The sequence below is a fragment of the Nymphaea colorata genome, chromosome 2 (genome assembly GCF_008831285.2).
Source record: "Nymphaea colorata isolate Beijing-Zhang1983 chromosome 2, ASM883128v2, whole genome shotgun sequence".
Classification (NCBI taxonomy): Eukaryota; Viridiplantae; Streptophyta; class Magnoliopsida; order Nymphaeales; family Nymphaeaceae; genus Nymphaea; species Nymphaea colorata.
The window spans coordinates 5,295,825-5,323,052 of record NC_045139.1 but is presented as its reverse complement, the minus strand read 5'-3'; the positions used below and the strand labels follow the sequence as shown (position 1 = coordinate 5,323,052).

At 37.1% G+C, this 27,228-nt stretch overlaps 1 protein-coding gene across 1 annotated transcript; it reads right to left on the bottom strand.

Annotated features, from left to right (window-relative positions):
• Positions 1-1,402: 1,402 nt before the first annotated feature.
• On the bottom strand, positions 1,403-26,447 carry LOC116246845 (LRR receptor-like serine/threonine-protein kinase EFR; the record flags this gene model as incomplete). Its single annotated transcript, XM_050075759.1, has 5 exons — positions 26,332-26,447; positions 26,137-26,280; positions 21,045-22,521; positions 19,268-19,437; positions 1,403-3,362 (listed from the first exon to the last, which is right to left on the bottom strand). Coding segments are annotated over exons 1-5 (3,867 nt in total), but the record flags the coding sequence as incomplete, so codon positions are not given.
• Positions 26,448-27,228: the final 781 nt, after the last annotated feature.

Genomic DNA, 27,228 nt, shown 5'->3' with positions numbered 1-27,228 from the left:
AATCACCATGGAACCGTTCATCTGTTGGCTTTCTTCCGGTAAACACCTCCAGCAGAAGAATTCCGTAGCTATACACATCTGCTTTAGTCGACACCTTTCCAGCTATTCCGAATTCTAATTCAAACATTTAACAAAGTAAGATGTGTTTAGTGATACCAGATAATTAATGTCTAAGCATCAAACGGTCGCATTAATTGGTTTTGGACTAGTAGAGGCGTGTGAACGGACTTGAATAAGTTGAACTTCCAATATTCTTGCCTTTCTCCTGTATTAATTTCATATATATGTCAAGGGCCAACTGTGAGTAGTTAAACCTGTATAAGGATTTTTCTTTTTTGGTGCGTCTGCAAAATTATTTTCGATCCATTTGCATGCGGTTTTGTGACTTGTTATTCTGCAATATATTGCAAGGCTGATCTCCAAATATGACAATGATTATATTTAAAATTCATATCAAAACTGCCAAAGAATTTACTCCTATTGATCAGTAGGCTAGCTGCATTTAGTGGGTGGAGACAAGGATCCATTCAACACTCAACTACTCCAGCCAGAGTCTTGACTGGAGTCAAATAATCTCCAACTGTGTGGTAAACTATTGATATATATATATATATAGAGAGAGAGAGAGAGGGAGAGAGGGAGGGAGAGAGACTGGATTCACACAATCTCCTACTGTACAAACTGAACTTAAGTACTTGAGAGCAAAAAAGTAGGTGGACCATACTGGCGAGCTCAAGGCATAACCTTTTTCTACAAAATTGAGGAAAACATGCTTGAAGTACACAGTAAATGTGACAAGTGATCGAGCTAGAATGTTGAATGTCTAAATGTGTTCTTTTTAAATTATCATTCTAATGAATTGGTTTCACCAAAATAGGGATAATGATTGTAGAGAAGTAAGAACAAAAATGAGGGGAAAAAAGAGAGAGAAGAGAGAGAGAATTTGAGAGAAAAAAGAGGAAGTGAAAAGAAATAAAAGTACTAAAACAATGGTATCAGTAGTTAATTACTTTATTTGTGAAGGAACAGAACATTTTATTTTCATGTTTCTATTTATTCATTTCAAATGTTGGTAATTACTTTCATTAAAGCAATGGATGTTGCCAACAGTAAAGTTGTTAGGAATATTGGTAAAATTCCTTAGCGAGCCTCTTTCAATTATTAATTTATTTCTATAATTTCATAATAAAATATAAGTAATAAGTTCTCAACTGGTTGATTAACAGTACCATGAAAAAGCATAGAAATCGTGATAGAACTAAGAGGTGGTACCTGGCGCAATGTATCCGGTGGTTCCAAGAGTGGCTGTAAGAGTAGAAGAATTCTGGCCAACTAGCACCTTTGCAATGCCAAAATCGCTCACGTATGCTGTCATGTTCTCATCTAGAAGCACATTACTTGGCTTCAGATCACAATGAACTATTGTCTCCGAGCAACCATGGTGAAGATATTCTAGAGCACAAGCAACATCAATCATGATATTCAATCTTTGGAAGAGATTCAAGTGATGGGTACCGGAATACAGACATACTTCTAGGCTCCCAAGCGGCATGTATTGGAGAACTAAAGCCTTAAAATCTCTATTGGTGCATGATGTAATCACCTTGACAAGGTTTCGGTGCCTAATTTGGCGCATCACGTTGCATTCAATGTCAAAACTTTGTGATGCTGCCTCAAATAACAAATTTAGGACCTTCACAGCCACTGTTGTTCCATCTGTTAGAACTCCTTTATACACTGAACCAAAGCTTCCACTCCCAATAAAGTTTGCATTGCTGAAATTGTTTGTTGCTCGGTATAACTCTTTATATGAAATAACTGGGAGTGCAATTCCGTCTGAACCTTTAACATCAACAAGTTTCACCGACCTCCTCTTTCTATTGTCTAGGACAACAATGAGCATGCAAACCACCAAAAGAAGAGCAGAGCCCCCAATTGCAGAACCAACAACTACTTTAGTTGTGTGCATAGCTTTCTTGTGCTTCTTGGTTTTATCTAAACATGCCGGCAAATGAAATTTAGGAGCTCCACATAGTGCATTATTCCCTACAAATGACTCGGTGGAAAGGTTTGCCAAATTCCCTCCACTTGGAACCTCTCCTTCCAATTGGTTGAAGGATAGGTTCAACACTTGGAGTTGTCGAAGATTTTTCAATGATTTTGGGATCTCGCCAGAAAGCTTATTGTGGGAAAGGTCAATAATTTGAATGTTTACCATGCCATCAAGTTTTTCTGGAATGTGGCCATCAAATGAGTTTTTGGACAGATTCAAATACTCTATCCTCTGGAGCTCTGATAAGGACACCGGCAACTCTCCGGTCAGTTTGTTCACAGAGATATCCATTTTGTCCACAGCAGCCAAATTTCCCACATCTAAAGGTAGGTGACCAGTGAAAGAGTTTTCTTGCAAGTAAACTGATATCAAATCCTTCAACTCACAAAGGGCAGGAGGGATTGTTGATGATAAATTATTTGAATTTAAATACAACTTCTGCAGACTGGTGAGGTTGTTTATAGAGTTCGAGATTGGCCCGGTTAGTGCATTATTGTCCAAATAAAGATTACCCACGTGGACCAATTGGTAAACTGAGTTTGGAATTGAACCTTCTAAGAAATTGCCAGAAAGACCTAACTTTTGTAACATGTTCATTGATCCTATATTTGGTGGAATGGACCCCTTTGTTTTGTTGAAACTCAAATCTAAGGACATCAACTTGGTCAAGTTGGCTAAGGCTAACGGGATAATACCCTCAATCTCATTGTAGGAAAGGTCAAGGCTCCACAAGGTGGTTGTCAGGTTCCCAACGGAGGCAGGAAGAATGCCATTCAGAAGGTTTGGTGAGAGATAAATTTCTTCTAGCATTCGACACTTGGTGAAAGATGTGAGAATGGAAAGCTCGCGGCTGCCAGGGGTATTGGTGAACATATTTCCCCCAAGGAAGAGGCGCCTGAGATGTGGCAGACTACCTAATTCTAAGGGAATTGGTCCACTAAATTTGTTGGATGCTAGGACAAGAGTTTGGAGTTTAGTCGCTTTTGAAAGAGAAGCTGGAAGTGGGCCACTGAAATTGTTTTCACCCAAGTAGAGGCCTTGGAGATTAGGCAGAAAGCGACCAATGTTTCTTGGGAGATGCCCGGTGAGGTGGTTGCCCAAAACAGTCATAATTTGAAGAGTGGATATGTTAAACAAGATCTCAGGCACCGTCCCAGTGGCAGGGTACAAGTACTCCACGCTGAAGAATGTTAAGCGGCTCAATCTTCCCAACTCAGGAGGAATGTTCCCATGCATCCAATTGTGACCAATATTAAAGTGCTCCAGTTTTGAGAGGTTGGCAAAAGCAACTGGAATGGTGCCAGTGAACCTGTTACCACGAATGTTTAAGAACTTCAGTTCCGACAAACTGCCTAGAAACTCAGGGATGCTTCCATTGAATTGGTTCTCTCGTGCTGACAAGATTTGGAGATGACGACAATGGCTCAGTGTTTGTGGGAACAACCCCTCAAAATTGTTTTTTCTTATAGAAAGATTTTCTAACAGAGGGAGGTGACTAAAATCAATGGGAAGATGGCCATGGAAACTGTCGTTTGAGAGATCAAGAACTTGTAGGAAGGAGAGATTGCTGATGTATGGGGAGAGGTACCTTCAAGTGCCTTGTCGGTAAGGTTCAGAGCAACAACCCTTTGTGAACTATGGCTTTATGAAACTCCATTCCATTGGCAGAAGGAAATGTTTGAGTTCCAGTTTGAGAGTACATTGTAGGGGTCTCTGGTGACCAGGGATTTGAAGGATAGCAATGCAAATTCATCGGTCACATTGCTTAGAGAAACAAAAGCTGATGATACCTCTTCCTCGCCATGCACTATAGTCAAGGTAAGGAAGCAACACAGAAGAAAGCATATGGGCAAAGGTGACAAACTGGCTGCAGCCATACCAGCGGAAGTTGTTGGTGGCAATTCTGTGCCTGCATAACCGTGATAAAGAATCAAAGCCCCTTTTATAGATTCTCTTCGAGAAACGGTGTCTTTTTAAATATATATAAATATATATTAATCTTGCACAACCATGACATGGCTGATCACATTAATGGCGTTCTCATGGCCACGTAGCCCTTACTTCATTAGTATATTTCCACTATCATGTTTTGTTCATGCCAGTTTTCAACTCTTTTCTTCCGTTTTTCTAATTCCTCCCTTAAATCATCCAATTGAAAAGACGTCATGATTGAAAATTTGGATCAGACTTACGGTTTAACTTAAAATCAAAGATGATAAAAATCAATTAATGAATCTTGTGAGCTCCCCTATCAAAAACCTGCCAAGAATTGACTCAACTATCAGGGCAGCTTGAATAATGTAGAACGGTTCAAGAAAGGACAGGGAATGCTGGATACACATTAACTCCATATTTGGTGGCAGTTAGTAGGGGGCCCAAGAAATTTTAATCACTCAACTACTAGCAAAAATACCATTATGAGGGGGGCGTCAATTTTTAGATGGTCCAGGCCAATGACAGGGAAATGTTTAAAGTAGCATGTTTGGGCACCACAAGCGCTGGATCGATCTCTCATTTTCCTTCTGGTTGTGGTTGTCGCATTTGATTAAGTAGCATTTGATAGCCTCCGTTTTGAGTCTGCGTTGTAAGATCTTCAGTCTGAACAAATTAAGGATCTTCGTAATGTGGATCTTATATCCACGTAACATATAAAAAACTATGCATTTAGAGTTGGATAGGGGTGTTCAAGCTTAAATTCATATTTTTGAAATCCTAATGATCTCAGATCACTGTGGGTCTCAAATCTGCAGTGAAACAAACACACCTTTAGTTCCAACGGCATTTACTGTGAGAAACAACAAGCATGGTTCTATCTGATCAAGTGATAAGTTATCATAGTAAAAATTAAGGTCTTCCCCCTTTAATTTGTACATACTTCCACATCCCAAAGCTTTTCCAGTAAGATGGTAAGAACTTCTTTGTATCTATATATATGTATGTGTATGTGTGAGTGTGTGTGTGTGCGTGTGTAGTGTGTAGTTGTCCATAACCAAAAAGTCTACAAAAGTTTTGCATTTAGTCGCTGTAAATTTGTTTCAAACTCCACACATATTTTATTGATAATGGGCACTGCATGCCCTACATTAATTCAAAATAAGTCTATTTTTTAGTTTTCTAATTATTTAAATAACATGCCAATTACAAGCCGAGTCAGTAGCACTGACCAATGCATTTTGTACAGTTGATACAATTAGTCCGTAGGATCAGCTGATTCCTGGACTAGCATTAATATAACAGGTTTGAAGATCTTTTGCTGCATTAGTTCTTGTCTGGATCGACCTCCTCATCAAGCTTGCCATGTTTAATTAGCATCCATTACCTGTTTGGTTACCCTTGTTGTGCAGGTTGAGTGCCCTTATTCTTAATGGTTATACAACTAAAAGATAGATATGCAGCCAAGAGAATGTATTCAAAACCTGACCAGTTCTCAATGTTGCTTATTTTGCATATTTTTGGCAGCTAACAAGCGTCATCAATCTGGATTATTGCATAAATGAATACCACTGACTTCCATAAGCTTCAAATTTCTATGGTGAAAGGTCACACTAAACTTGTATTTCGACTGCACTCAGATGTCAATTTTTGGCATTGCTCTTCTTCTTTTGAAATTCCATTTAAATGAATGTAACGCTCCCAACATTTTTTATAACTCAATTTCTTGTGGTTTTAGAAATGGAAAATTTGGAGTGCCTACAACCATGTTTCCTCATTCCATAGATAAGAGTAAATACCAAAGTAGTTGTTTCATGAGTTGGTACAAATTCTACATGGACCCGAGCCCTTCCTTTCCATTGTTAGTTAATTATTTCCACTCAGGTACATTGGTCCAAAGAATTATCTACGCAGAGTTCTTGTTGAACCAAGCAGGTCATGATTTGAATTGATTTAGTTTGTGTCAAGCTTGCTTAATTAGTTTGAGTTTAATGAGTTATTGAGCTAACCTCCTTTATAAGGCACTTGGCCCAAGTGAAATCAAGAGTTCATATTATCTGGCAGTGTTTAATTTGGCACTGTTATTTAATGCTTACTTATCATTTTAATTAGTTGTTCTTCTTCAATTTTTGTCTTTATGTTAAATACATATTTTACCAATTTCATGTTGAAGCTTACAATTCACCTCGTGATACGCTCAATGTCTTGCCTCTTGCCTTAACAGCCAACTAAAGTTGTTAGTTTTTTGTCTTTTTTAATACTGAAAAGATGGGAGAAAAGTGTCCAAAGATGTCATGATCAAAAGATAGGTTCAGGTCCAAAGTTCAAACTTAAATAGATTGATACGTAATTAAGGGACCTCTTGAAAACTTCCAAAGAATTGACTCGTGGTGAGTACGTTTCAATTGGTGCGGACGGGTCATGGACGTTTATGACTCACTTACTCTGACATCTTCCATGTCAACACTTGAAGCTTGATTGAATTGGAAATGCTTGACATATATTGACTCGCGTGCATATTGCTGATGGGTATATATTTAATAGAGGCCCAAGTAATTTCGTCCCCCAACTACTCACATTTGAAGACCAGGAAACGCATTGAAGAATGAAGAGATTATTTAAGTAGTTTATTTGGGCTACACAAGCTTTGAACAATCTCTCATGTTCCTTGTATAGTAGTTTGTTCACATTTAACTACTTGTAACCAACATTTGATGTCCTCTTGACAGAATTCAGTGGACTCTAGCACCATTCCTTCAATTTGGTGAAATGGTGAGAAAATCATTTTTATGGATGGTTTACTCTAGTTATTACACCCACCAAATGCTCCTGCGAGCTCCAATATCATAGTTGGATGAGCAGGAAAAATATTTCATCTCACCGCCCAATGAGAAGGCTGAAACCCCTACCCTTCTCCCCATCCTCTCACGGTAGAGGCCTGCTTTGTGCTATCAGCTTGTAAACCTAATTTTATGAATTTAATTCTTTATTCATGGGAAAAGTGAATCCATGATCAAGCAATATCTCATTCAAAAGGTTTATTGTTCTAGCCTTAGCATGAATATGCACATAGTTAAATGCATGAGAATTTCATAAAAATGAGTTCATGCTTTGCTGGATGACAAAAACATGCTAGTGTTGTCGATTACATGAAAAAACAAAAGCGGTTAAATGAAAGTGTATTTTTGTGATTTCATCAAACCCTAGATTTGTTTTTGTAAAAGCTTCATTACTTTGCTTTTAAGGCACAGTGTCTAAGTTGAACATGTTGTGGGTCAATACATGATAGAGTACAGGATCCAAGTTCAAGCTAAAACCTAATCATTTGTTAAATGGAACACTTTGTAAGTGTTCTATGCATCTGCCCCAAAGAATGGGGGAGATTCATTGACATCTAGTTCTAATGTTCTATGAATCTGCCCAAACTTTAAGTTGGGAGAAAAGATGGGAGAAAAGTGTCCAAGGATGTTATGATCAAAAGATAGGTTCAGGACTAAGGTTCGAATTTAAATATATCGATACATAATTAAGGGTCCTCTTGAAGACTTCCAATCTGAATTGACTCGTGCTGAGTACGCTGCATTTAGTGCGGACGGGTCATGGACGTTTATGACTCACTTACTCTGACAGCTTCAATGTCGACGCTTGAAGCTTGATACAATTGGAAATGCTTAACGGATATTGACTCGAATGCATACCGCTGGTGGGTATTTAATAGAGGCCCAAGGAATTTAGTCCCCTAACTACTCACAATTGGAGACAAGGAAATGCATTGAAGATATTTTTTAACTAGTTTATTTGGGCACCACAAGCTTTGAATCAATCTCTCTTGTTCCTTGTATAGTAGTTTGTCACCACAAGCTTTGAATCAATCTCTTTTAATCCTTGTATAGTAGTTTGTCACATTTAACTACTTGTAACCATCATTTGATTTCCTGTTGACAGAATGCAGTGGATTCTAGCACCATTCCTTCAATTTTATGAAATGGTGAAAAAATCATTTTTGTGGCTGCTCTACTTAAACTATAAAACTCACCAAATGCTCATGCGAGCTTCACTATCATGGTTGGTTGTGCACGAGAAGTATTTCATTATATCGCCCAATAAGATCAGGCTGAACCCTCATCCTCCCGAGGTATAGGCCTGGTTTGCGCTAACATTTTGTAAACCCAATTTTGTGAAATTAATTCTTTATTCACAGGACAAGTTGAATCCGTGATCAAGCAATATCTCATCCAAAAAGTTTAATGTATGAAAATTTTACAAAAATACATTCATTCTTTGATGAATGACAAATACATGCTACTGTTAAAGCTTCAGTTCCTCGCTTCTAAGGCACCATGTCTAAGTTGATCATGTTGTTGGCTGATACATGATAGAGTAGAGGATCCAAGTTCAAAAAAACTGGGTTCATCCAAATCAAGGTTTGGACTCCAATTATTATTGTTCATATAAATATATATATATATAGATATAGATATAGCAAGAGAGAGAGAGAGAGATGATAATAATTTTAATGTGAGAGACCTGGCCCAGTTCTTATCTCCAACATTGAAACTCGGTGCATATTCTCTCGCAAAGAAAGAATAGTTGGACCCAGTTACCGATAAGCTAAAGCCATAACTTTTTCCCGGAAGTTTAGAAGAAAAAGGAGAGGACGTTTGAAAAGTGGTTTTGAATGCTAATATCTCCAAGAACCTTCTTTAAAGGCCAGAGAATATTTTTGTAGCTTATTTTCATAAAATAAAAATGTTAAAAAACAAGTGGCAGAGCCAGAAAAAATTTCTGGAGGAGCATTGATCTACAATCCAAAGGAGCACTATGTATATAACGTACCAAATATTTGAAATTATTAATATAAAAAAAACATTGAAGGGCTAATGTAGGCAGTTTATATGTGGCTCTGCCTCTGCACAGAACATTCTCAATGTGCAGAAACATATCTTACTATCAAATGTTTTCTAGTTTGTCCTCATTAATTGTAGTTGTAGGCAACCATAATTACAAGTGTTGGATCACATTCCTATTGTAAGTAGGAATGGATGGGTGGGAATTTAGTGTCCGAAAATTTAACTCAACTCTTATTTTTCCAAAAATTGATGAAGTGCTCTTCATTTTTTTTCACGCCTTTAGGGGCCCGACAGAAATCAAGTGCACTATAGTGTCACAGATATTGCGATGTTTTAAAAAAATATCACGATATAAACATAAAAAATAAGAAAAAAGGAAAAAAAGGAAAATTGATACTATGACATAAATAGGAAAAAAATACTTGTCTTGTTTTTTCACTTTTTTGCAATTTTTCCCATTTTTAATTTTTCTACTTTTTACCATTGATATTATCATGGATTCAATTTAAACGTAAACTAAAATATATTTCATCATTTTTATCATCAATAAAACGTTCTTTTTATCACTTTTATATAGTTTTATTTATATTTTCTTATTATTTTCTGATTTGTTTAATTTATACCTATTTTTGAAGTTTTTTCTGAGATTTTCCCCAAAAAAAACAACTTTGCCAAAAATACTCAAGAAAAATCTTGCTATTAAAAACCAGATAGCGATATTTGTGACAATCAGTTTGACACCTATTGCTACCTTAATGGGAGGAAACCCTCGAGTGCACCTTGATTTTTAAATCAGTAAAAGTGACTTGAGAATTCAATGTATGGGGGACTTCAGAGGTTGGCTTTACAACTCTTCCTAGAGGACTCAATCTCTTCAAAACCAATATAAGCAATATTGCTTACTTTGCAAATCTCTTCAAAAGCAATATAAGCAATATTGCTTACTTTGCAAACAGGTAGGTGGAAGGTGGCGAGTAAGTATTTGTTCACATCAATTTGAAGGCCGGGATGTCATTAAAATTGGACGTTGTGTCTCGTCGTGCTCCCTTATGGGTTTGGGTCTTGCAAAGATGTTGGGAGGATCTTTCTATAGTGTAGTTAGCTATATTAAGGCAGGATCCAGGTTTGGTTTCACTCGAATTTTGGTTTTGCATATGGGATCATAAGTCCAAGTGTTGATCCGGCTTTGATACTACTGTAACAACTTGACTCTCACTCCAACCCGAACTTCAACCCCTGATTTAACATATCCAACCCACCACCTTGCAAGTTCAGTTCTGATAAAAAAAAAAGGCTATAAACTATGATAATCAATCACTTAACAACCTCCTTTATAAGTCCTTCAACATTCTTCGTAATCTTACACATAAGGGATTAAGCTTGTGATGTGTTGCACAATTTCTCAATTTTCTCATTGATTGTATTTTGTATGTGGACGCCTTTGGGGGAAAATCTAAAACATGAGAGCATCAGTAATTTCTGCCCTTGTGGTGGTGGTGCATTACGTTGCAACTTGGGCAGACTTATTCAAGATGACAAGAGAACCCATGCTGGACGAGCGAGCTTCGGTGGTGGAACCAGAAATTTTTAATGGGCACTAATCCATTTTATTATTGCAATGGGTTGGATGCATATTGGACTACAAGGCAGCAAGCCTAAGTCTGGTGTGGGTCCTGCATATAGCTAGGCCGCCTGAGTCCAGCATTATCATAGTAAAACTTTTTTAATGGTTTATTCAGGCAAGTCCAGAGGAAAATGAGCGCAAGTTGATGATGGATGAACCTGTCTCCATGTAAAGACAACTCTCTCTCTGGTATGGTGTTCTTGAGAACCCTCAATCGTGGTTTTTTTATTGGTGGTTGTGCATATAGATTACTGTCATATATATGCCCTATAGTTCTCCCTCTCTCTCTCTTTCTCTCTCTCTCTCTCTCTCTCTCTCTCTCTCTATATATATATATATATATATATATATATATATATATATATATATATATATATATATATATATATATATATATATATATATATATATATATATATATATATATATATATGCTGAGTGTCCAATGTTATGAAATATAATAAGATGATCCTTCGTATTTTAATTATTCTTACTATGCATTACTTTTTGATTTTATTGTTTTATTTATTAGAATGAGAAGTTGGTCAGAGAAATTGCCATAGAAAATAGGTGGGATGAAAGGTTAAGAATTTGTTGTAATAGAACACTAACACAAGCCGGTTTGAATTGAGATTTATGCATGGTAAGGGTGCTTAGAAGAGCCATTTTTTTCTTGTTTGTGACTAAATATACAATTACAAAATTAGATTGAGAGTAAACTAGGAAAAAAAATTATTGCAAACCTACAAATCACATATTATAAATAATTACCTATATATATAATTATTAAAGTTATATAGGATAGGAATGACAAACATGGAAAGATTATCCACTTGCAAATATAGACAAATTACAAAATATTCGAAACGATTTGCCTTGCAAAATGCGGTAGGAGTCGAAACCCAAAGCAATATTTCAATTTTTTCTCTGACACTTTTTAAAATCACAGTGATAAACAATGTGTATTTTTTTTAATATGCATTAAAAATACAAAGAATAAGTCAGTAAAAAAGGCAAAAAAAAGAACATTGTTTTATTGAGAAACATAAATGAAAAGTACTAGAAAAGGGTTAAAAAACATGTTTTTTCAAGTTTTTCTTCACCAAAGACCCAAGAAATTGTTATCAAATTGGAATTCCACCAACTCCTTCCGCAATTGGAATGGAGTTTCATGCGTCATAGTGCCTAAAGGGTAGTTGCTTACTTGCTTTGCTGACATCAACCAACTCTTCTTTTTACAAGTTCTTCATCTTACAAATAACAGTTTCTAAAATCATCTTTTTATTGATTTTCGTCGCCTCCTTCTTTTAGAACATCATTCCTTCAAAAGAAACCATTTTGATATCTAAGCGAACCGTTCTAAAAAAATCAAATATGAAAAAAGATTTAATATCCGATCAAAAAGTTGGATTGAATTCAGATTTAAGAAACGACATTTGATCGGATTTGATGTGGTTCAGATATATATAAACATCAAATCGAATTGAGATTCATATAGGATTTAGTTTTAAATAAACGTCCTATATCTAACGCCCTTACATTTTGGAAATTGGTTAGATTCATCTCAAAATTCAGAACTGGATTCGGATATGAATATACAAATCAGATATTTGGATTGTAAAACCGGATTTCAGATTCGGATTCAGGTATAACCTTTTTTTGTTAATATTTGAATATGAATATTTAAAAAATAGATACAGTTAATCCCAACCATTGACATCCCTAGTTAATCCCACAAAACTTGAATCATTGTAGCCACGTGTAATTTTTGTCAACAGGAAAAAACCAATTGAATGGAAGGATACCGGAGTTATTGGGGAAAACATCAATTGAAAGCATAAGAAAAAATCTAAAAGTTCATAAAACACAAGACACAAATAACTTAATTTATCATCATATCATGAATACCTGCCTAGCTAGGTAATTCAGCCTACTCATCATGAAAGAGTTGTGTAATAAGAACATCATATTACTGTTACATGAAGTAGCAATAAGAACGGAGTGCTATTGTTCCATCAATATGATCTGAAGGTTGGGGCAGGTTCATCGAACATTGTTTTATAGTGTCTTATGAACCTACTTCAATTTTTGAGGTAAATGTATAAAATAGTAACAAACTGTTGCTATCGTCGATAAGCCTGGAAAGCAGGCGGTAGAGACCACCTACAACTATGAAAAGATTTGATTTGATGCCAGGTCAATGGATACAACATATTAAATGGTCAGTACAAAAAAAACCAAAACAGTTGTAAGTCTAAAAAAAAACGAAATTAACAAAGAGTAGCTGGCTTGAAAAGAAACAAATATATGGAGAACTGGAACTAAAATAATAGTTGGATGTAAAAAAAAAATAGAGAATGAAAAGATCAACCATTCTCAAATCCTTGAGGCAAAGTTAGATTGAAATATTGGATCGAAAGAAACCCCATCCATCTCATCTATTCGTTTGGGCATTTATTATTATTTTATTTACTTTCTATTTAATTGTTTTCTTTATTCACTTTTGCCAACTTATGACTAATATTTATTTAATATGCAACCCGAGCTTGGCCACTTTATCTTCGGATCAAAAAGGTCACTAAAATGTTTGCAACGGCCCGGCCTTTGATGGAGACATCGTTAAATTTGAACCACCAAAGCACGTGAGTCGTGGAGGCGGTAAGTGCACGTCTATAGAGCCGTTGGAAGTCAAATGGAGGTCCTTCACCAATCTGATCAAATGTGCGCCGACCTGCGCGCTCTCTCTCTCTCCCCTCCCCCCTCACCCCAGTGTGAGCAGAAGGTATGTGACAGAGTATGTGCAGAGGCTAATGGCGGACGCTGCTGCCAGTTTCATCCGGTAGCGAGGATCGGAAGGAGTGGGACGATAATCTCGCGGACATAGGGCAGCGTCTCATGGCTCATATGCAGATACCAGCAGGGCTTCAACGCCATCGTTGCTTCTATTACTTTGTTAACCATTTTGGTGGGCTTCAATCTTAACGACTTGCAGGTGACAAGGTCGGTCATCTCTTGCTCTCTTATCCATGTCGCAGTGTTGCGTTCTTTGTAGATATTTAGTTATATTATTCATAATCTCGTGGGAAAATTGAGGAATCCTGAGTCAGATTCCTTTGTTGGTGTTTCTGGATGTATTTCATGGGAGATATACCAAGTAATGCATTTCCTTGGTTCTGCCACGATCATTCCCATGGAAAGGTCTGTGGTGGACAAAATGGTAAAAGTTGTTGCTCTTCAGCAGAATACTTTTATAAGATAATAAGGAGGCAAATATTTTCAAGGGAGAAAGAGAGGGATCGGCAATCTGTGATCGCCTTTCCGTCCTTCCCTCGTTGTGTAGCCATCCATCATGACGAGGTTCTTGTCGATGAGAAGGACAACAAGAGAGCCAGGACTCCTCCACTTGATTCCCTCATCTATCGATGAAGCAGAGAGCAAACAGAGGCACCTCCCCTACCCACTCGAACCCGATCTTATCCTAAACCACGAGATCGGAAGCAATGTCGTTTTCTCACTTGTAAAGTTCTTCTCATCCAGCCTCAAGAATGCCGGTGGATTTATTCATGTGGAAAACATTAAGGAATGGTTAAAGAGAGAGAGTTCCTCCACTTGACGTTTATGTTGGATAGGGAGACAACAGAACGACTACCGCAAACAGAATCAGCTTCAAACCATGCAATTGTTGCAACCTCGAACCAAAATTTTCAACAAATTAGCCAATATAAATAAATGAACATATTGTATGGGCCATAAAGCTAAGGTCTGTCTTACTCAATTCATACATAAAATGAACAAATTGTACATATATCAAAAAATAAGAACTTGCAAGAAAAGATAAAGAAGTTGTAAAAGATACTTTCGAACTTTTTTATTTAATCAGTACTACTTCGTATAGGTTAAGTTGATCTTTTACATACAAGAACTTGCAAGAAAAGATAAAGAAGTCTTCCAAAATAAAGACACTGCTTTGTGTCAACAAATATGAACCTTACCGCTTTGTAGATAATAATGAGAATCATAGTGGGGTACTAAGTTAAAAGCAGTACTACTTCGAGGCTAACCTTTCAATGCATTTAAGTATCCTTTGTAATTATTTCTTTTCAATAACAAACTCACACTCTCGTGCTCCAAATAAGAAAATAAAGAAAAAAAAAACAGAAAAACGATGAAAAAGAAAGATAAGTGATTATGGAGCGAGCTTTTTATATTAAACGAGATTTTTATATTAAAAAGTTGAATTCCTCCATTCATGCTTCCCCTCCTTCCTAGAAGCACCCCCAACTTACAATTTTCAGAATTCTATTTTAAAAAAAATAAATACATAAAAAAATAAATACATACAAACTAATGTACGTATAATTTGCCCTTATTAAGGGTCTATTAGCCATTTTTATTAAGTTAAAAACAAGCTTAAGTTAGTAACAACTTAGAGATATTGGCAAACATTTTTTTTTTAAGTAGTGGTGCAAAACTTACATTGTGTTTTATGACAATGTGAAAATGGTTTTTCATGTCACTTGTTATTCTCCAGTCTTCTTGAAATTTCTTTTTATTTTATTGAGTATTCTTGTTCTAACAGAAGACGGCGTTCCAATTCCAGTGACCTTTGAGCTTAGCTTCCAAGAATGAATATACATTGTAGGGGTGGACAAAACATCTCATAATAAATTTTGACTCAAGTTCTAACGATGATTTATCTCTTCAGTAGAACCTGGACACGCTTTTCTCATTGTCGTTTTTGTCTTACACTGTTTGAAAACCATGCCTCAGTTTTCCACTGGACAATTCATTTAAGACAAGTTATCCAGTGAAACTCATTTGAGACAGTTTCCACCTACAATGTCATTTATGTAATGACTCAAGGCCGGAGCCTAACTAGAATTCAGCAATATTGAAGTCAATTTCGAGTTAAAAATTCCGTAGCCCTATTATGTATGCTAAATTCCAGTTTTTTTTATACGTTGCAATGTAAATTGAAAGGGTAACAATAACTCGCTCAAGTTTAAATAAAGTAACTGCTTGTATTACATAAAATGCTGTTAAACAAAGAGATTTAAACTTGTGCTTTTAGTGCACCACTAAAAGTTAGATGTGCATTTAGAGGAGTTCCATAAGTTTTTGGATTCAGGTTCGCATCGAATTTGAACTCAGAATCAATGACAGATTTGAATCCAAATCACTAATTAGTTTTGATTCCAGTATCGTACGTGACAAAGGATTTGGAGACTGCCCGATATCCGACTCGAATTGGCATCCCATAGGAGGCATTTATTTGCCCGTGGATCTGAGATCCCCTCGGATCTCAAATCTTTTTTCTATATGACCCACTGTTCAAACAAACAGTGGATTCCACGTGAGTGAAAAATGTGGATCTTAAATCCAAAAACTTATTAGTGCAAATGTTGAATAAATCCAAATCCAAAAACGGTAAATAAATCGCCATGGCGCATGGCGGGTCTTGACGGAAAGAGGAAAAAATCCAAAGAAAAGGAAGAAGTGAGGATACATGAAAATGTTGCTTTGTTAGTGCAATATGGGAGCCATGAACCGATTTGGGCTGATTCTGGTAACACTAACATCGATCATCTGATTTGTGGTAATAGCTCCATTGTGAATGTCCAACAGGTAGAGCTGCACAACAAGCCGAGTCAACTTGGGCTTGACTTGAACTCGGTTGAGAAAACCCGACTTGTGCTCGACTCATTTATAAACGAGCTGAGTTCAAGATTAGAAATATACTTGAAACGATAAACGATGTGAGTTTGAGTTTCTGAAACTCGACTCGTTTATACTAGACTCGACTTGCACTGGTACTCTATAGAACATTTGCCAAAACCGATTCACCAAATCACTGGTTTTAACTTTGAGAGGTTCAACAAATTTTTACAACTTATACGAGTTAATGCTTACACGATTTAAAAGAGTTAATGCTTACATTAGTTAAACGAGTTAATGCAAGCCTAAACGAGTTAAATGGGTTAAACTAGTCAAGTTCGAGCTTGATTTTATGTAGTTGTGTCGAGCTCGATCATGTTATAAGGAGCTTGACTCGAGTTCGAGCCGAGCTCAAACTCATGTTTTTTGAGTTGAATCAAGCTTGAGCAGACCAATCTCATGTTCGACTTGGCTCGTGTGCAACCCTTCCAACAGGCCTATCTACTAAATGCAGTAAAAAAATAGTTAAAAACTGGCAAAGAAATATGTTGTTAAGGGTTGTAAAGAAAAAGTCTTGTTGATGTAATCTTGTATGCCAACTAAGTTGCTGGATGTGGGAAATAAGAGGTGCTACGAATTAGAAAAAGTCCCATTAATGTGATATGCGGCCGTGCCGTAGACACCAAGTGGAAAACAACAAGCGATGTCACTTGCTTTTTCATCAATGTGACTTTTTCTAATTCCAAGGACTTCTTATTTCCAGCACCTTAAATTATCAGTTAATATAATTGGCTCAGTTCGCTTGGCCTATCCACCAACAGCACAAATGTGCTGCATGAAATCCTTTAGCATTGTATCTACACTACATACATGCTTTTAAGAATGTCACATTCCATAAATTCTTATGATATGTTAAATCATAATAATTTGTCGGTTACAATAAATATGCCCCTTCTTGGAAAGAGGAATGATTTCACCAATTGAATTTAAGATCTTTGGCATTCTATACCTCACTAAAGTCGTTTTGATGGTAACAAGTGCAAGTGGTAGATCTCTTTTCTTATTCTTGGTTGCTTTTTTATATGAACATATCTTGATCAGCAGAAGAAAAATACTTGAATAATTTTAATGAATGAAACGGAGGAGAAGGAATCATTTGCTTTGTAACTGGTCTATAGTGCCAAAGTCAATTTCCGGATTCTCACCTTTCTCCCTAGTGTGAATAATTTAAAAGCATTAAAATGATTATTTTAGAATAAATAACTAAATAAGTCAGAAAATAAAATAAATATCTTAAAACAATGCTAAAAAATAGTTTAAAGTTGACAAGTGTTGATTACACTGCCGAATGCGAAAGTGGTATTGAAAGACAAAATTAGAACAAAGGAGGATGTGATGGATGGCTTGAAAAAGCGGTCAGGCCATCTTATCCGGTGAAGACATTTCCATTAAAAAGCTAAGCGGTGATGCTTTCCCTCTGTTGACAAGCAAGGCATCTCTTTCAACCCAGCTCGGCAATTCCCTAGTTTTGTTTGGTTGAGAAATTGTTTCTTGTCCGACTCATGTTTCTGAATTCTTTGTACAAAAAATTCCCTAAAATTTGAATTGTTCAAAATCCAAAGGCTTGTCTTTTCTCAGTAATGATTGTCTAATGGAAATGTCAAAAAGTTTGTAAAGGTTCAGCAGCCATGGCTCTTCTTGGTTCTGTCCATGTGAGGGGTAACTTTTTTCCCTAATTTTGATGACATTTTACTCTTCCTAACTTTGTATGTACGAACAACTTGTGCACAAGTTTCACCTGGATAAATTATCTCTATTTTGACTTCAGGGGGACATCTTTTAGGAGAAAGATCCCATTCTAATCCTTTCGAGAGAAGAAGTGATCCTAGGGCTTTGAACATACTCCCGCTGTCAATATTAAAACTAAGAAGTGAACTGTTAGCACTTGGACAAGTTGGGAGAACTCATTCTAATCCACTTCGGCACGCACTTGCTCCATTTGTAGGGCTGTGCATGAGTAGGAGTTGAGATTGAACTCATTTAGCTCGGCTCAACTCGACCCATATCTTGCTCAGCTCGAAATTGACGTAACTCGAAGTTTGACTCGTTTATAAGCTTGAATTTTGAGTTAAGCTCGAGCTCAACTCATTTGTTAGTCGATCTCAACCGAGCCAGTTCAAGTTGAGGTGGAGTTGGCTTGACTAATTTTACAACCATATCCACTTGACAAACACTTATGGGCTTGCCCCTATTTAATAATGGTGAACTATGAACATGTTGGGGGTGGGGACGCATCCACCTAAGGATGTCATTATATCCGATTTGAATCAGATATCCGACAAAATTGTTCCGAAAAGATCGGATTCTGTTTTTAAGAAATGACATTCAAGCAAATCCAGATTCAGAAATACAAAGTCATATGCTCATGTGGAGCGGCAGAAATGCTGTGTTCCAATATCATGGAAGAGCATGGCCTGGGGGTAACTCAAGTGGGAGAGCACCCGGGGGCAGAGCACTAAGTGCGGTGGCGGGTGACGGAGGACTAAATATTTGATCAGACCCATAGTTGAGCTGGATTTGAGTTCCAAATCCGGATTCAGATTCAGATTCAGATTCATATATGAATATAAAAGTCACTCGCCATCGGGCTAGGGAGGAAACCGTCCAGCTACATTTTTCTTTTCTTTTCATTTTTTTTTCATTTAATTCTAGAATCGTCACGCGTGAAATCATAGGCAAGTATAAATGTGCTTTTAGAGGGTAATATTCTTATATATCATTTAGTTTATCATGGAAGAACTGTGTGCATTTTCGTGAGATGTGAGATGCTTCCTGGTGGTACTAGGAATTCTCCATTCCAGAGACCGGACTCGATCCGGTTGGACTAAGCTCAGCTGCCATTTGATCACCTGATTGGATCCAGAAATTTGAAGCAAACAGATTTAAATTGGTCATTCGAGTTCATAACTGAATAAGAATGCGGGTCTAATATTCAAGTGGGATCCAATAAGGATCCCAATTTATACATATAAAGGATTGGTTTATTTTTGTCATTCTTCCAAAGGGGAAGCCTTCCGTCGTATCGTTTTAAGCCTAGCGACCACCTCCTTCATGCCCATTCTCTCAGTTGGTGCTTTCCTTGAACATGACAACCCCGTCTCCATGATCATGACAAGCAGCTCATTTAGAACAGTTCCGCTGTTATTTTGCTTCAGAAGATGTCCTTCGGCAGCATGATGTGAAACCACTTCACTGTTACTTTGCTTCAGAAGATGACCATCGATGACATCTGAAATTGCAAGTGGAAACGCTTCAGCCACCCACTGCCTCAAAGTAAAGTCTCCATTAAAACTTTCATCGGTAGGCTTTCTTCTGGTAAACACCTCAAGCAGAAGAATCCTATAGCTGTAGACATCTGCTTTGGTCGACACCTTTCCAGCGGCCCCTAATTCTAATTCATCCACCCAACAAGGTCAGACATGATCATGGCAATATTTAGTAGACAAGGCACATTGTCGTTAATAAGATGGTTTCAGAAATAAAGAAAGCGATGCAAAAAATTAGGACTAATTATTTTATTTTGATTTATGGTGTACACGAAACTCTATTTTTTGTTTTCATGCATTTGTAAGGAGGAAGTGAAATTTTACTAAAGAAAGAAACACACTCAAAAGGCAAACTTGCTGGCATTAATGTATGCGTGTGAATAATTAGGCTTAATGTTCACCATCTTATTTGATTCAGACTCATATTCAAATGCAAAATTGCATAGTATCATCCCCATTCATTTCACTTATTAATCTGATTTTTCTCTTTTTCATAATAAAATCCAAGTAATCAGTTGCCAACTGGTTGGTAATCTAAAATTAAAGCTTGATATTTGGAAATTATGGATGTTGATAGAACTTCCTCTCCGTGGTAAGCATGACCAAGTTGTCTAAGAAGCAGTTCAAGCATAGAATTTATGATAGAACAAAGAGTTTGTACCTGGCGCAATGTATCCGGTGGTTCTGAGCGTGCTTGTAAGAGTTGAAGATTTGTGACCAACTAGCATCTTTGCAATGCCAAAGTCACCAACATGTGCGGTCATATTCTCATCTAGGAGCACATTACTTGGCTTTAGATCACAATGAACAATAGTCTCCCAGCAACCATGGTGAAGATATTCTAGTGCACAAGCAACATCAATCATGATATCCAATCTTTGGAAGAGATTCAAGTGATGGCCACCTGAATATAGACAGACTTCTAGGCTCCCAAGGGGCATGTATTGGAGAACTAAAGCCTTGAAATCTGCTCTGGAGCAAGATGTGATGACTCTAAGAAGGTTTCGGTGTCTAATCTGGCACATTGCATTGCATTCAATGTCAAAACTTTTTGATGCTCCCTCAGATAACAAGTTTAGGACCTTAACAGCCACCGTTGTTCCATCCGCCAAAATTCCTTTATACACTGAACCAAAGCTTCCACTGCCCATAAAATTTGCATCACTGAAGTTGTTTGTCGCTTGAGATAACATTCTGTATGTAATCACTGGGATGGCAATTCCACGAAATCTTTCAACCTGATGATAATGTCTCTCCAACCCCTTCTTTCTATATTTTGCGACAAAAATGAGTATCCATACAATGAGTAGAAGTGCAAAGCCCCCACTTGCTAAAAAAATATCAACCTTGATCATGTTGACAATGTTGTGCTTCTTCTCTCCATCTGAACATACTGGCACATGGAACTTGGGAGCTCCACATAGTGCATAATTTCCTACAAATGAATCTATGGAAAGGTTTGTGAAATTTCCACCACTTGGAATCGCTCCTTCCAATCGGTTGAAGGATAAGTCCAAGACTTGGAGTTGTTGAAGATTTTCCAATGATTTTGGAATCCCACCGCGAAGCTTATTGTGGGAAAGGTCAATAATTTTAATATTTACCATACCATCAAGGTTTCCGGGAATGTGGCCATCAAATGAATTTTTGGAGAGATTCAAATACTCTAGCCTTTGGAGCTCTGATAAGGACACAGGCAGCTCTCCACTCAACTGGTTTACAGAGATATCCATTTTGTCCAAAGCAACCAAATTTCCCACATCTAAAGGCAGGAGACCAGTGAAAGAGTTGTCTTGCAAGTAAAGCCATATCAAATCCTTCAACTCACAAAGGGCAGGAGGAAGTGCTGATGAAAAACTGTTTGAATTTAAATACAACTTCTGCAGATTCGTGAGATTGTTTATAGAGGTTGAGATTGGCCCACTTAGTGCATTATTGTCCAAATAAAGATTACCCATGTGGACCAATTGGTAAAGTGACTTTGGAATTGAACCTTCTAAGGCATTGCCAGAAAGAGTTAATTCCTGTAACTTTTCCATTGATCCCATATTTGGTGGAATAGACCCCTTTATTTTGTTGAAACTCAAGTCTAAGGACATCAACTTTGTCAAGTTGGTGAAAGCTAATGGGATAGTACCCTCAATCTCATTAAAGGAAAGGTCAAGGTTCCACAAGGTGGTTGTGAGGTTTTCAATGGAGGCAGGAAGAATACCATTTAGAAGGTTTTTTGAGAGATAAATTTCTTTTACCATTCGACACTTGGTGAAGGATGTGAGAATGGAAAGCTCACGACTGCCAGGGGCATTGGTGAACATATTTCCCCAAAGACAGAGCCTCCTGAGTTGTGTCAGACTACCTAATTCTAACGGTATAGGACCACTAAATTTATTGTCTTCTGCCGTAAGAATTTGGAGACTAGTAGCATTTGAAAAAGAAGGTGGAAAAGGGCCATCAAAGTTGTTTGCACCCAAGTAGAGTTCCTTGAGATTAGGCAGAAAGCGGCCAGCATCTTTAGGGAGATGCCTTGTGAGTTGATTCATCTCAAAGCTCAAAAACTGAAGAGCAGATAGGTTAAACAAACTCTCGGGCAATGCACCAATGAGATTGTTCATTTGCACGTTAAACCATGTCAAGCGGGTTGCGCTTCCCAACTCAAAAGGAATCTTAATGTGTATGTGATTTTGACTAATATCAACAGTGTCCAGTTTTGAGAGGTTGGCAAAAGTGACTGGAATGATTCCTGTGAGCCTGTTACCAGAAAGATTAATGACCTTGAGTTTTGGCAAGCGGCCTAGGGACTCTGGAATGCTTCCATAGAATTCGTTTTCTGGTGCCAAAAGTACTTGGAGATGATGACAGTGGCTCAGTGTTTGTGGAATTAACCCTTTAAAATGGTTTTTCCATAGGGAAAGTTTTTCCAACCAAGGGAGGCAACTAAAATCAATGGGAAGATGACCATGGAAGTTATCGTTCCTGAGATCAAGAAGCCGTAAGAAGGAGAGATTGCTGACATATGGGGAGATTGTACCTTCAAGTGCCTTGTCGAAGAGCCTCAGAGCAACGACCCTTTGTGAACCACGACTGCAAGAAACTCCATTCCAATCACAGAAGGAGATGTTGGAATTCCAATTTGATAACACATTATAAGGGTCTTTAGTGACAAGGGATTTGAAAGACAGCAATGCAAATTGATCAGTCACGTTGCTCAGAGAAGCAAGAGCTGAGATTGCCTTCCTCTGGCTGAGAACCAGAGTCAAGGTGAAGGCGCAACACAAAAGAAAGCCAAGTGGCTGAGGTAACCGACTGGTGGTAGCCATGCCTGTCCAAATTTCTATGTAGAAGACGCATGAACAGGAGTCAAGGTATTTAATTTATATATAGATTCTCTTCTTGAATTTTGTGTCCTTTTCTTCTTGGAGTTGTAGAAGGCTCAGGTCTACTGCTTTGGAAGACATTGCTTCACATTTCCAAATCCCGCGGCACCACTGATGATTACATCAATGAGACAGTAGCCCCTATCTTATTTTCCTTTACAAATTTTCAACTCTATTCAATCCCATATCAAAGTTGTGAATTGAATTTTTTCTTTTTTCTACATATCCAAAACCTCGTCCATAGTTTATACTGATATGGTTTCTCTTTTTCTATTAAATAATATGGCGAGCGTGGGAAAATAAGGGAAATATGGGAAACATATGGTAAATTTTTAAAAATTTAAAACAACCTAAAAATTAGGAGAATGTAAGATAAATGAGAAACTAATAAAGCAACATAAAAATAAATAGATAAGCAAAAATAAAAATTAGAAAATGGAAACAAGCTGTTTCGCAATAAAAAAAAATGTGAAAAAAAATCTAAAATGAAAAAATGGGAAAAATCAAGAAAAAATCGGAAAAACCCATTTTTTGGCTGTCGCATTTTTCTTTGCTGAATTATTCGGCTGACTTATTTTTGTGTTTTTTACATGTTTTTTCCCTATAAGTGGTGGCTGTCGTCAATAATATAAAAGCATGATGTGCAACTATGTTGCTTGTTCAGTGCAATATGGGGATCCACAATAAAGAAATAGTTTAGTTGTACCAACATCAATTTTGCATGGACTGGATGGTTTTGAGTATGCTGGATTTTATCACTCAACCGTTTTTGCTAATCAGACTATGTTATCCAATAATTAAGCTTGAGTCCGCCAGTTCATTCAAATCTATTCTATAACAATTTGATCCAATCCACCAGTCTTTAAAAAAAAATATTGCTTTTTATTAGCTTCTATACATTGTTTATTTATTTTCCAGAAGAATATGATTTTTAATATTTTGTGCTGATTCGCTACTAATTAAGTCGTCCAAATCGACAGAGAATAATTCATGGTGGACTAGTTGCACGACAGAGAATAATTCATCAAAGAGACCGATTTACCTCCACTTATCTTCTACCCACCAAACCCATGTGTTTTACAAATTATTGCAAACCCAAGTTAGTAACAAAATTAAGTTGGAATCCATATTTCGTTAGTACAGAACATATCCCTTTATTAACGATGGAATGAAAGTCTATTTCCATGGCTAGAATATTTAATTCTGAATCAAAACACAAGAACACTATGGAGTTCTGAAATGAGTGAATGAAAAAACTGGTTAAAGAGCCATTATCAATACAATTTATCCCATGACAAATGGTCTAGCTAGACCTACTTCATGCACTCGTTTCCGATGCAAGCCTGCTGGGAGATAGGGCTCCCCTTCCTTCTGTTACAAAAGAATCATCCACTCGTAGCCAATTTTCGCAACGCCTCAATCAGACTATGATGGGTACCTGTCATGAACGTCTACTGGTTCAAACCAGGATAGGAAATGGCTGATGTACATCGATTCTACATACTACTACCGTTTAATTGAGGTGCCAAGTAATGTTATCACCATGACAATTAACAAGGTCCTTTTATAGATTCTCTTCCAGAAAAATTCACTTTTTTTTTTTGTTTAATTCAAATTGTTGGAAGACTCAAGTCTACTTCTCTTGAAACGAAAGTGATATCGTTGGCTTTTCCACATTCAGCCCCTTTGGCGTGGCAGATAACATCAATGGGAATTTTTTTAATTCATGGGTCATCTTATTTCCCCATCGAGCGCCCTGCTTGGCACGGAAGATTACATCAACATGTCTTTTTCTTAGCAGCCCCTTACCTTCACAACATAATTCCAATATCATGTTCTCTTTTTGCCAGGTTTCTACCCTTCACAACAATTTTCTTTCTTTCTTTCTTTCTTTTTTTTTTTTTGCTGATTTGCATCTATTAGATTATTGAATTGGCCGGTTCACCAAATTGGCAGCATATATTGTGGACTCGATTCATAAACCGGTTCTTACAACACAGCGATCAGACCATTAGGCAGTCTTGAATGTTTGATTGCTCCAAAGATAAGGTAGGGAACATCTGGTGGATGTTGTTCAGCTCGACCTCAACTTGGTAGACCAAATTGCGACTGAAGCTTTACAATAAAGGTATTGGACCATCAGCTAGGTCAGTCTTGAATATTTGATTGCTTCAAAAATAAGGTCGGGGACATGGTGCGTAAGTTGTTTGTATTACAATATGTGGTGACTAGTCCTTGGAGGTACATGAGGAGTCAAGCTTGAACTCGGTCTGTTGGGGGTGATAGTACATTTAAGGCACTAAAAGCAAACCCTGTACCTTAGAAAGACAAGAAATTGGGTATGAGTTTTCACTCTCTAGTGGGTCATAAGTCCACTACATACACCCAGATGGTCAATGAAACTTTTCACGAGCTTTTTATTTTGTAAAGACATTTGGGAATGAACTGACCAACAAAATGAGTGAGAATGCTATTATCGCTTTCTATTCGTTAATTTTGGATAGGGTTGCTTCCTTTCGTGCAGCATTGAGAACCAAGCCAGTTTCTTGGTCGAACCAGGCCAAATTTAAGGTTCCATTATAAGTGAATTCAAAGTCCAGTTATTTTTTTCAGATAACACCAAGCCTCTTTAACAAAAATGGTGGTTCAATTCGTAGGAAATAAAGTAAATTTTTTCAAGTTTCACTTTTGCCTCTTCTAGTTCATAACACATGGTCTCTTGTTAGGGGCCATTACAATTAATATTCTTCAGTGACGCACCGATACTCATAGCCGGCAATTCTCATCCTCCTCATTCAAGGGCTCTTCTTTTTAAGATAAAATTGGACTGCGGGCCAAAACTTACCAGAATGATACATTTTTCTTCATTTTTCTTGTTTCACATTTTTTTGGCAGATTTGTGAAATTGTGCACTGAGGATATGTTAAAGCAAAATTTTAGAAAACGGAGAGGATTTCCGTGAACTGAAATTATGGCAATTGAGGTATCCTTACTTGAGAATATGACACAAACAACAATAATAGACAAATTTCCAAGCCTCTTTTGTGTGTTTGTTCTACGAGATTAGTCACCCAAATTGGTCAGGAACAAAATGCACAAATATATTAAGCAAATCATCATAAAAGCCTGTATGTGACCAATGCAAGTGACAGCGCTCAATGAAAGCAATCACACTGCATTTCCACATCGAACTGTTTAGCCTATTGGAAACTGCCGTCTGACCATTTTAGCTAATGACTAGTTGTGCCCTGGAAATCTAATTGTACATATGTTGAATTATCTTTTTGTCATTCTTAAAGTCTTCTGTCGTATCCTTAGTAGCCTTGCAACCACTTCCTTCATTTCCATTCTCTCATTCCGAGATTCCCTTGAACATGACAAGCCTATCCCCATGATCATCAGCAGCAGCTCTTTCCTAGCAGCTGATCTTTCAGTTGCAGCATTGTTACTCTCATTTAGAAGATGGCTGTCAATGACATCTGAAATTGCGACTGGAAATGCTTCAGCCACCCATTGCCTCAAACTAAAGTCCCCACCAAACTGTTCATCAGTAGGTTTTCTTCTGGTAAACACCTCCAAGAGAAGAATTCCGTAGCAGTAGACATCAGTTTTGGCTGACACCTTTCCGGCCATCCCAAATTCTAATTTAACCACTCAACAATATTAGACATGATTAGCAAACACAATATAATTGGCATGTATCCAGATTTTCAAGTGTTCTTAAAATAATTCAAACATGTATCCAGATTTTTTTTATAGGGCATGTGAGATTTGTTGAGATTCATTAATTGTATGGCGCAGTGATTTCACAACATAAAGGCCTAATTAAACTCATCTTCCTTCTAATTCTCCTGTGACATCTCAAGGTTCTCCTGAATGGCTCATAAATCATGTGAATTATTCAATAGTGCCGATTGTTAGCCAGTCTTAAGCCATTAGGTAGAAAGGTGTTCATGATTAGGATTCTTTTATACAAGGGGAAAAAAATTATAACTTCTGTTAAAAGAAGAAGATCAATTGAAGATTCTTGTTGGTTGAGGACATGCAAACAACAAGCTTACATTATCGCCCATGTAAAATAGTTTATCAATGACCTTTACACTTGTGCATGTCGTGAACTACCAAATCATGATGATTAGGTGGATGATGGGAGTTTGCACAGCAATTAATATATTTATTGATATTATATTGCAAATCACAGAAGAGTATAATTAGCTAAACCACATTAGTCAGGAATATATATATATATAATTAAAATCAGTGGGCTACCTATGTTACTAATGAGACTTTTTCTCATTTTGTGACCCTAAAAACAGTCTGAATGCTAAAAACTGTAGCCAAAACATTGACTATCATCAATGCATTTTTTTTGCAATGTCTTAAACAATACAAAAAAAAAAAAAAAACTTAGTCA